Here is a 12,186-nt window from a genome sequence, read left to right as displayed (position 1 = left end):
TCTATCGCTCTTTCCTTGGCATGAAAGTATTATAGCTTCATTAAACCTCATCACAATCATTATAGCACTTTAAATGTTTCCCTGCAGCGATAGGAGGAAGGCTTGGTTGATCGTAATCAGTGGCTTATTACTTGATACATTTGGTCCTGACTTTTCTCCCCCTTTTTTCCAAAGCCTTTATCTATATGCTTAGAAGAACAAAAATACATTTATTACATGATAAAGTAATCATGGACTTCAAGAATTTCACTAGGATGGTTAATTATACGAACAAGTTCTGGTGATAGGATACTGGTAAATTATCTAATTGTCCCTTGAACACTTATTTTTGGAAGAATTGAGTTAGAATACACAGCAACAACCATGGACCACTTTCTAATTGACCCATGTGGAATCATGTAAATATCTATTGCATGTGAAATGTCCACCTTGCAAGACCATCACTCACAACTGCACCTGTCATTTGCCTTCTGTTGTGATCTGTTGCTAAGGGAAGAGTGGGACATATTATGTTCCTAAGACTTTTCATGCCACACAAACACACCCATGAAGCCGTTCGAAGGCATTGGCTCCTTGGGCTCATCCATGCAGGAAGTTACTGTGATTCTGAGTTTGCCTGGGACTTTTGTGTGGCATCCTTCTCAACCAAAAGGAAAAACTGTCTGTGGACAAAATCGGCTTCCTCGGCCAGTAAAGCGAGATGAGCGCCGCAACCCCAGAGTGGTCCACGACTGGACTTAACTGTCAGGGGTCCTTTACATTTACCTTTAAAGTTCCAAGAAACATAAATGAGTTCATGTTCATTGGTCTTGCGATGCAGCCTTATATAAATCACCCTCAGTTGCTTCCTCTGTAAAGAGGATCAATTGGTTAAATGTGTATGTTTGTGTCCAAGATCATAAGTCTGAAGAAGTTTTTCAAGTATTATCCCTCTTGACAAAGAAAACCAAATCTTGAGTGTTTCGATTTTGGGGTTAATTTATGCACGAATGCTCACATAGCTAGATGCATAAGCAAGGAACTTTTCTAAGTTATTTACATATCTACTTTTTCTGTTCTACGTGACATATCATATGCAATTCCTTTTCAGGCAGTACCACAGCCGTGATAACAGAAAACCCAACAGCAGCTGACACTACAGTACAGCCAGGTATGATGCTTTTCTTTTCTTTTTAAAAAGTGTTTCCAGTTAAAATAGAGTGCATTTCACAATTGTTATCTTGTGCCAAAGACAGATATAATGAATTGCAGGACTCTCTGGCTTTCCATCCCTTCAAACTCTCTGAAGTATAAAGTAGCATCTGGTCTCCAAGCTCAGTACAGTAAATATTTTACTCCTTCCATCCACATGTATATGCAGCACAGAACTAGCTTCCCGTCTGTGTCGCTGCATGCCAAATGGTGACAATACTACCCAAAAATTCACAGGCCAAATCACACGCTGCACTTTCTGAGGTGAGGGGGTGTGTGAATAAATAAATTGTATCTCTTCTGTGACAGAATATGTGTTTGCAAACTAAAAAGGAACAAAGGCCATAAATAACCGAGGAGGAGGCCATCTATTTTTAGCTTCCACCATTCTGCAAAACCCGACCCAAAAAAGCAGTGTGTGTTCGTTTTTTCCCCCACCACGGAGTTGGCAGTTTTACAATATTCTTTTCTAGCAAGAATCCTTGAAAAGAGTTGTGCAAAGTGCTACGATAAACTTGGGCAGAGAGGAGAGAAGCTGTTAGTGGCAGCTGGTCCTTTCTCCCCCTCAATCAATACAATAGCTAATAGCTTTTTGAAAAGCTCTTAATTTGCAGTTACATGGGGCTTCATAGTAGGAGTTCTGGCCATTTTTAATATCCTGTATGGCTTGAAAGGAGAGAAAGAGAGAGCATCTCCCCAAAGTTCTCCAACAGTGATCAGCACCAATGTTAATTTTGTTGTTGTTAATAATTGTAAAGAGGGGAACTGGTCACTCCTCGGTTACTCACATTTCCTTTATTAAACTGCAGTCAGGCACAGTCTCCAAAGTAATTTATTAGCAGGGTGTGTATGTGTGTATAAGTATTTCCACTACAACATGACACTGGGGGCTTTGGTACAAGCAAAACATAAATGTATTAACAGCATTCATGCTTCCTTAAAGACAACTGTGTTTCAGGCCTGATTAGCCAAAAGAGAAGGTGGTTAATTGCAAGGTTGTGTCTCTTAACCTTTGGATTTCCATGTCATGAAGGTGAACACTTTCCCCAGCTCCAAACTGTTTTCTTCCTCCCAAGATTGTTCAGTCAGCATAGGCTATTGTGAGCAACATCCTGCCCTCTTATTTCTTGAGACAAACACATTTGTATCTGTGCTTTTGCAGACATTGTATTGATGGGACAGACATTATATTGGCAGTTACATTACTAGATGGTTTGATTACTTTCAAGTACGTGTGCATTCTGACATTTATAGGAAAGTCCTGAGCTACTCGGTAAAGTATCTTTTATATAAGCTTCCAATTTAAACAAAAAGATGGGCTTTCTCACATTTCCTAGGTCTCATTTTATTTCCCAAATGATCCCACTACCACCTTCCCTGTGCAGTTTAAGGAAGCAAGAACTAAAGTTGCAGAACTAATTCATTACTAGGGAATGCATGCAGTGCCCAGTGCTTGCATTCGGGGACAAATGGAAAACCAAACTGAATGGTCCCCATTTAGCTCAATTTCCATTCGTCTCAAAATGTTGGCTCAGGGGATATGAATGGACACCAATGGAAGTCTCACTCAAGACTCACATTCCTGCCCGTTTTTGAAGGAAGGGAAAATGCGAGGGCAAGGAAGCACATCCTGCAAGCGTTAGCTGAATGCCACCCCTTGCAATAAGTCACGGGCCTGTTCAGCACTGTGGGGTAGATGCCAGAGCTACACTCCATTCAAGCTTCCATTCATGCAAGAATTGTAAGCTCTCTGCATGCCAAGTTCAAGCTCTTAAATTCAATCTTTCTTTCTTGCGATTCAGCAAAGTACATGACATTGAGAAGTGTGGGCTGGAGGAATGAACTGAATTCCTTCAGGAACCTGCAAAAGCAACATGGAAGAAGAATACTTACAAAGTGCTTGGGCAGAAATGTTGTTCTGATCCTTTTGCATGTGTACCCTGAGAATCGAGTCTCACTGAGGTCAATCAGACTTACTTCCAATTAAGCAAACATTAGGAGTGCAGCTGTAAACCTTCTAAGGACACCGCATATATTTTTCCAGGTGTCCGTTGTCACACTGCAGCAGCTTCTTGCTCTAATCAATGTTCCTCACACTACTGTAAACATTTAAAAAGTAACATTTGCAGGGGCACAGATAAAATTGCCCTGTCAAGGCACTGAGCTGCTGCTGCTGCTGCTGCTGCTGCTGCTGCTGCTGCTGCTAGTGGGCGACAATTGGTGACAGTTAGTGGCCTCCATGTGAGAGCCATAATGTGCAAGCCACCCCTTTGTCAAGAGCTCCCAACTGCTAAAAGTCCATGCCCAAATTAAAAGTTGCATAGAGTGTTTCGAAATTAGTCTCTTTATTCAAATGTTCACCTGCTTGAAAATGGCGTTGGGTTATAGCTAGCATTGGTCTTGCCCAGAGAAGGCACACTGAAATTAATGAGCATGGCTAACAGGCCCACTGATTTCAGTGGCTCTGCTCTGAGTATTGCTTCATTCGATACAACCCTTTGTGTCTCCAAAGTGGATATTTGATTGGTGGCATCCCATCCCTTCTTGCTTAAAACAGATGAGTGCAAAAAACCCAAAACCCACAAGAGGGGATAGACAAATGGTATTGCACAGAATTTGTCCAACTGCTTGTTCATGTGGAGTATTAATGATTCCAGCCGAGAGCAAGAGGTGGCCAAGAAACGCAGCTGTTGGCTACTCTCACAGGCCAGATTTGTTTTAATTACATAATGCCATGTACCTCTATGCTTGTTAAAGAGTCATATGGAGATTTTGCTACACATCACCCATTAACTCTAATTCAAACAGCTTGTTAGGCAACTAGTGCCGCCGTATTTGCTGTTTTTCTCTGTACCTCTGGCAAACTGAAAATGTAGGAATTTGGGGGGGGGGGTCTGAGAAAGCAAGACCAGTCCTGCACTTCTGGTTCTGTTGACTCAAGGCAGTAGCTCAATTGCTAAGTCATTTTCAGATGCCAGCCCTGAAAGCCTAGCCAAGACATTCAGGGGCTTATTTCAAGTGCTCTACATATAATGGAATCATTTGGAATATTGCAAACCAGCAAGCTTGTACTCACTTGAATTGGCATTTGCCTGCAATATATTTGCCTCATCACTTGGCCATTTTTTAAATTGCCTAACTGGGTATTTTAGACATCTGCTGCTTTCGCTCATGTGTGTTTTATGCAAACATCTGCACTAAAATCACAAATGGGCCATTGTAAATTAGCATCAATTAATTGAAATAGTATGTTCAATTAAGGCTTGTGAGCAATGAGGACAGCTACCTGAGTTCCAATGGAGTATTTGAATTATTGTGCAATTCAGCAGGCAGAAAACAAATTTAGCTGGCATGAATTCCTTCATATTGCACACCTGACCCACACCTATTCTGTAATGTTTGTGTGCAATATTCTTCAGGCCCACAAGGGCCCATATTTAACCCAATTCTGCAAGTTGCCACTTACATTGGGGGTTTTTTCTCCTCCTTCTCATTTGAAAAAATTAAATGCAATTGATGCAACCTACCAGGTGTGGGTCACAGTCCATCCGCTGAAATCTGATGCAGTATGTTTTCATTATCACAAGAATGCTGATGGTGTAGGGTTGCCCTGCATTACCTCATTCCTGGTGAAAGAGAATTGAATTGTTGCACTATCAATCTTCCTAGCTGAGCTTGAAGCATCATCAGTCACAACAGCAAGACAATATTTCAAACATGAGTTCATGTTTGAGATTATGGGAGTTTCTTTTCATTCTTTTGTTAATTAGGGATAGGTTTTTTTTAAAAAATGGATGATATCTTTAGATATTGACCTTCTTAATGTTACCTGGTTGAGAAAGAGAGGAGGGGTTATTAATTTAGGAGTTGCCCATGGTCAAGTGGGCATTTTCTCCCAACAATGAAAGTATATTACCTATTTTGAAACTTTTTTCTGAAAATCCAAAAATAACACAAAAAAGGATGGAATTTGTTTTTACGTTAAAATTTCAGGCTCCATTGAAAGATAACAAACTATTTCATGTAAGACTACTAGGCAGAACTAGACAAAATCTGGAAACAAGATATGATCTCATCCAGACCAAAATAAGCTACATAATACCAGACTTCCCTTGTTTTACAGGGAGCTTCTTTTGAAGCCTGTTTTGTATATAGTTGGCTGTGGGCCACATTTGTCTCTCGTCCTTTCCAAATGTATTCATTTAAATGCTGCCATCTTGTGGGCCAATTAAAGTGCATGCAAAAAAAAATAATTTATTTACTTATGATCATTGTTACCACCTACAATATATTGTATGATTTGCAAAAGTAGAAAATAAGCCCCATCCCCACTAATTCCCCTGGCACACCACCCACTATTCCACCATGCAGCACAAAACCTCTTAAATAATCCAGTAGTAAAATCAGCAGCAACTAGGCCCTTGACAACCTTTGAAAACCTCCTCCTAACAACAAAGAGACACCCGTACTTGTGAAAGTTCCCCACACATTTTAGAATCCTAATTTTCCAGGGTTCTAAAACACACAGAGAAGCCCTATGAGTGCAGGAATCTCCCCATTGCAGTCACCAACCACAAGTTGAAGGACATCTGAAATGGCAAAGCAGTGGTGGTGCCAGCACATTTGTCCTTACTGACACCTTCACATACTTCCTTGACACCTCATTACAATGCTGGAAGATGGCTACAGACCACATCTGCATTTAGGTGCACATCTGGATACAAATCTAGAATCTGGAATGCATGGATCTTCTTATCTGCGTTGAGGTGCAAAAAAAAGGCATTCTGAAATCAAAACATAAATCATTCTTCTAACACTGAGAATAGTCTTTCTGGAATGCTGAGAAACTCTTGAAGCACATGCTCAGGAAGCAGATGGAGGAAACAGATTATTTAAATGTAGAGCAAGAATTGATGCATTGTGGATACCTTTCTGTGGTTGCCAGGTACAAATAGGATATGAAGTCCATCAAGAAATTCTCTTAATATGTTTTCACATGTGGAGCATTCCCTGATACTGGAAGAAACTGGACAAGATTTCTCTTATGCAAATCTCTCTGTGCACAATGGAGCTTCCATTGCCAGATTGAAACAACATAATGAATTTGAGAAGGACGTGACATTTGTTAAACACTGGGGGGGGGTGCTTTCCATTTGGACACTGTGTGTTAAAGTCCAATTTACAAATGATGTGCTTTGTTGTCCATTTGTGAATTAATTTATTATGGACGTTGGCAGATCTGTTGATGATATCATGATATCATTGCTTACCTGTGTCCCTGGCTATAGGCTTACCAAGTAGTAGAAACAGGCAGTTGAGAACCCACCACTTTTGTGTACCCACAGTAGCGTGGACTGCTGCTAGTTTGGAACATTGTGGGAACTTCAAAATGGCGGGCAGCGCAGAGATGGCTACTGCAGACAGTGACAATGCTCCTGCTTCTCACTGTCTGCCACTGTCCGGTGGAGGAGACCACTGGTGTAAGAGGGGACCCACTACTATTGGGCACTTTGCCATGCAGCCCTCACATCTGGCACCAGCCTTTTCATTGTCCTTTCTTTTCTGGTTTCTTCCAAGCCATACTTTGCTGTTACATCTAAAGCAGCAAACTGTAGCTTGTGCTTGCCCTACAACAAGGGTTGCCAATCATGATTTGAGCTGCATTCCAGCCTTGCTCACATAGTATAACACCATGGTTTGGTGTTACGCCTGAATCAAACCATCACCCTCTAACCATTTTCAGCAAATGGTTCAAGAGCCAGATGAACATTGCCTTAAAATGTTGGGCAGACATTGACAGATCATTAGGGACGGGTGTTCTATTTGTGGGGAGGGGCGTAAGAGAAAATGTGCTGTTATTAACTTACCAGCATAAGTAATTCTCTCTCTCTCTCTCTCTGTTCCTCCCATTCCTCCCTCCATTGCTGAAGAACTCCCAGCATATGGTTTCAACTGTGGTTTTGGCTACAGTTCTCAGAAGACAATCTGCCGTTGGGAGCACGACAGCCAACTGGACCTACGGTGGGCAGTGGTCGCCAGCAAACCAGGACCCATTCAGGACCACACAGGTAAAGTAGGGTTCACAGCTGAACTAGCAGTGGCGGGAGAAAGAGAGCACTGTGTTCAAAATCAAAAGGCCTTCCAGGGAACGGTATTTCACGTTACTGAATTTCACACTGACAACAACAAAAAAGAACTGTGCTCTTTTAGGTTCCTTCCTAGGATTATGGTCAAATTGAACTGAATGTGCTACAGCTATTCCAGAGCCTTTTGTCTCCTGTATGCCTTTCAAGAATACCTGGATCAAGCTATATATGTTACAAATATATCTAGAAGTCCCTTAGCAGCACCTCAAGCCATCTCATGCTTGATACTTGCTACCTTCCAAATGTAATAAGCAATGGGGCATTTTGTGACCCACGTGTGCCTCAATTATTGGTCTCCTTTTCATCTATGCAAATGTCAAATGTGCTGGCTGTGACCCCCCTCCTCCCATCTCCACTTTCTGCAGCCCCTCTCCCTCCCTCTTTTTACTTAATGAGAATGACAAGGAAATTAGACAAAATTGGGCTCCTTAAATTTAGAGACGTTTTCAATTGAATCCTAAGACAAGTACATTTAGTTTTATGGGGTAGAAGGGGGGGAAACTTATAATACTTTGACTATAAATGGTACTGTACAAATAAATGGCATCAAATTAAGCAAAAGGCAGTTATCTGAAACGAAGGCTGCAATAATGGGGAAAAATTGATGCAAAGTAAAATGAAATGACTTAGTGAGATCTGACATTGAAGGGAGGTTAAAAGCCATGTTAGCCATGGACTGACAAAATCTAAAAGGCATGCATAAGTTGAGCACTAATTAAGACAAAGTAGGCAGAGTTCCTGACCCAGAGCTGCAATAATATTCTTGAAATGAAAAATATTTGAACTTTGCCATCAGTGTCTGGAGGCAAGCACAACTTGTCCTCTCATTGAAAGGTTGTGGAAAAAAATGATACTCCTTAAATGTGGTTTTGTTATCATCAGGTTTTCGAGTTTCAGGTGCCTTTTACATTCCAATGCTGTAATCTGGAAACATTTTCACAGAAACATCACAAGTTCTGGTTTCTTCTTTTCTGCAAAACACTTGGGCTTGTCTTGCCAGTTTGTAAAAGGCTCTATGCCACACACCACAGCTGCTTTCTATATTTTACACAGAGAAGCGGAGCTATCAATGCATGGGGGGGGGGATTTTAATCTAATAAATTAAATGCAAGATCACTGTGGGGAATGATTCCAGAACTGCAAGCAGGAATGCTGAGTGGCACAAGTGTTTGGGATCAGGGTACAAGATGTCTTGAATTCCTTCGGAAAATCCATGTGTCACATATGTTTTTCTGCCATCTTGCTTCCGTTAAGTATAATCGGGCCAAAATGTGCATGAACGAGTTGCTAAGGTTGCCATTTTGTTTTCTTTTGTTTGTTTGTTTGTTTGTTTGTTTGTTTAATTTATACCCTGCCATTCCTCCAGTGAGTTCAAGGCAGTGTACATAGTCTTCCTCACCCCCATTACATCTTCACAACAACCCTGTGAGGTAGGTTATGGTGAGAGTTGGTGACCAGCCCAAGATTTCTCAGTGTATTTGATGGCTGAGGAGAGATGTGAAAAGTGTAGCCTCCTATGGTCCTAGTCTGACACTCTAACCTCTACACCGCACAGGGTCTCTCTTTACAAACTTGAAATTATACCGCCTCCTCCCACCAATTCCTTCTCTCGTCCTGCCTGTTATTGACCCTCACTAGCTGCACCAAGCAGGAATCCACCACAGACAAGCAGTGTATAAAAAGAAATAATAAAGAAATAAGTTCCTCTCAACTGTCAGAGCCTCCACTACGACCGAGCTGGAAAAGCTCATCCTCCGGTCGAGTCCTTCGGAATCGCCTCCGACGATGATTAATGACCTGAGCTTCTGATAAGGCTGCAGGCACGTTCCCTCATTACACAGAGTATCCAGCAGCAGGGAAGGATGAGAAATATAAGCTACATTGGAAAGAGTTTTATTTCTCGCTACGCAGACAGAAAAGAAATATACATGCTCTCTCTGTGAAAGGCAGAGAGCAACTGGAAAACAAAGGAACAGGAAACCAGTAAACATCACATCCGTCTTCTGTCTTCTGTGAGACTTCCAACAGTCTGGAATGTCTGGAATGCAAAACAGAGTCTTGTGACTCCAAGCACTGCACAGTGGCACAAACAGAAACCTAACATCAACTGGGGCTTGTTTTGCTAAGCAAACTAATGGCCTCCTTCTGTGGCGCCATGGTCCCTCCAGCTTATCCTGCCTATTTAAGCATAGTGTCCCATCAAAACTCTCGTCCTTTCTGCCAACACAATCTTTTCAAAACATGTTGCCCTCCAGGCATTTTGGACTACAACTCCCATCATCCCTGGCCATTGTTCACATTGACCAGGAACTGATGAGAGTTGTAGTCCAAAGGGCAACAGGTTGGGGAAGGCTGGTCCACACCATCACCTGAATGATCCACAGTGCCACATGTTCTCTTATATGGGATAGGAATATAGATGAAGGAACAACCTTGACTTACTTGAAAGGAATTGCTGCAGCCAGAGGAGAGAGCACAGGGTAACCTGCAAGACGCTTCCATTGCAAATCCATTTTTCTAAAAAGGCTAGATTAGTTTTGGAATACTTGAGGTTCATCAGGCTTAAGGGAACCAAAAGCGGGCCATTATTTCTAATGCAGTATGTTTGTCACAGCAGGAGATGGCAATTTCATTTACTCACAAGCTGATGAAAACCAGAAAGGCAAAGTTGCACGGCTCATCAGCCCCATCATCAACCCGCAGAACTCTGCAGTCTGCATGACGTTCTGGTATCATATGCTGGGTGAACAAGTTGGCACACTGAGGATCAAGCTGCGGTACCAGACGCATAGAGAGTATGATCAGGTCTTGTGGATGCTGGCTGGAAATCAGGGAAACAGCTGGAAAGAAGGCCGGGTCCTGCTCCATAAGTCTGCAAAGCATTATCAGGTAGGCAAATGAATACAGGCACAAACTTTTAGCTTGAGGATAGTGGGTGTGGCTGGGGAGGCAATGTAACCTGGAATGAGTCCTGAGAGCCACAGAGAAAGGGCAGGAGATCCCATGATTTGAGTTCCCCACCCCTGATTTAAAATGATCTCAAAATGGGAAAGACTTCTCTCAGCAGAAGACCTTGAAGAGCCATTGCAGTCAGTGCTGCTCTGACTCGGTATAGGCAGGTTCATGTGTTCATCAAGCCAGGGCCAAGCACCTGCTGCATTTGTGCCCTGATCTATTATGGGCATTCAGATTTTGCAGTCTGTATCCCGTGGCGGACAGTTGAGTGCAATTGGGATGTTACACTTTTAAAATGCCGCCTTGTTTCTTCTGGAACAAGGGTTGTTTCTCACTCCAACTTCTCAGTTTCATTATCTTAAAATGTTACATAACCACCTTTCAGCCACGCTTCCATATTGTAAAACAGGGTGAAAGCACACAAATATAATAACAATACAAATAGAAAGACAATACAAAGCTGCTGCAGCTAGAACAACCAGTGGCGTAGCGTGGGGGGTGCAGGGGGGGCCGTCCGCACCGGGCGCAACATCGGGGGGCGCGCTCGCACTCGCAGCTCTCTGCCCCTACCTGGCTCACTCACTCTCTCTCACTGCAGTGCTGGCTGTGCGGATCCGAGCCGCTGGGTCACCGCCCACTGTGGAGGGGGTGGGTGCCAGGCGTGCGGTGCGGAGAGAGAGTGAGGGACTATCTGGGGGAGGGACAGTGCAGCGGCCACCCAGCGCAGTGCTGAGCGCGGGAGAGAACCACACCAGACCAGACCAGGCAGCAGCAAGAAGAAGCTGGCAGCGGCGGCAGGTTAGGGGTTAGGGGGCACAAATTACTTGCCTTGCCCTGGGTTAGGGGGCGCAAATTACTTGCCTTGCCCCAGGTTAGGGGGCGCAAATTACTTGCCTTGCCCCGGGTTAGGGGGCGCAAATTACTTGCCTTGCCCCGGGTGCTGACAACCCATGCTACGCCGCTGAGAACAACTATTAAACTTTGAAAGTGTGGAAGAATTCTTAAAATAGATTCTTTCCCTGGCACTAAAAAGGTAGCAAAGTTTGTAGCAGCCAAGCCTCCTGAGAGAGCGAATTCCACAACTCCTTCACTACCTCTATTGTTTCAAATTCATAACTCCAGAAAAGCTGAGAAATCTATGTTATATCTTCAGCCTTGATAGGTAGACACACAAATCATATGACTCTGTACTCTTCAGTGGCATGTTGGCCTAAGGACTGGTTAAGGATTCTGCTTCTAGCTATTAACTGTAAACAAACAAACAAGTCATTTAATTTTTCCAGGTGATGGTAGAAGGAGAAATTGGAATAGGAAATGGAGGAATTGCAGTGGATGACATTAACTTTGACAACCACATAGCACCTGAGGAATGCCGAAGTAAGTATAATCTGACAGGAGCTACCAGATGACTCATTCAGAGCACTATTAATTCTGATAATGGCAGCTTTGTAAATAGATACAGGATCCTGTCTCTATGTAGTAAATTCTTTATAATTATTTTTCTGACCTCAGTGTTGCTGCAACTTACCTGGGCAGGGCATGGGATGCGGGTGGCGCTGTGGGTTAAACCACAGAGCCTAGGACTTGCCAATCAGAAGGTCGGCGGTTCGAATCCCCGCAACGGGGTGAGCTCCCGTCGCTTGGTCCCTACTCCTGCCCACCTAGCAGTTCGAAAGCATGTCAAAGTGCAAGTAGATAAATAGGTACTGCTGTGGCGGGAAGCTAAACAGAGTTTCTGTGCACTGCTCTGGCTCACCAGAAGCGGCTTAGTCATGCTGGCCACATGACCTGGAAGCTGTACGCCAGTTCCCTTGGCCAATAAAGCAAGATGAGCGCTGCAACCCCAGAGTCGGTCACGACTGGACCTAATGGTCAGGGGTCCCTTTACCTGGGC

At 43.2% G+C, this 12,186-nt stretch overlaps 1 protein-coding gene across 3 annotated transcripts in view; it reads left to right on the top strand.

The window, feature by feature from the left end:
• Positions 1-12,186, top strand: part of NRP1 (neuropilin 1) — a 136,024-nt gene that overhangs the window by 117,328 nt on the left and 6,510 nt on the right. For all 3 annotated transcript variants that reach the window (XM_081163544.1, XM_081163543.1, XM_081163542.1), the window contains exons 12-15: positions 1,091-1,150; positions 7,122-7,259; positions 9,955-10,226; positions 11,576-11,669. In XM_081163544.1, coding sequence (XP_081019670.1) covers positions 1,091-1,150; positions 7,122-7,259; positions 9,955-10,226; positions 11,576-11,669 — 564 coding nt within the window. The remainder of the gene's footprint in view (positions 1-1,090; positions 1,151-7,121; positions 7,260-9,954; positions 10,227-11,575; positions 11,670-12,186) is intronic.

This window comes from Podarcis bocagei (assembly GCF_964188305.1).
Source record: "Podarcis bocagei genome assembly, chromosome: 12".
Lineage (NCBI taxonomy): Eukaryota > Metazoa > Chordata > Lepidosauria > Squamata > Lacertidae > Podarcis > Podarcis bocagei.
Note: the sequence above shows the minus strand (reverse complement) of the source record. Positions and strands in the feature narration are given on the sequence as shown.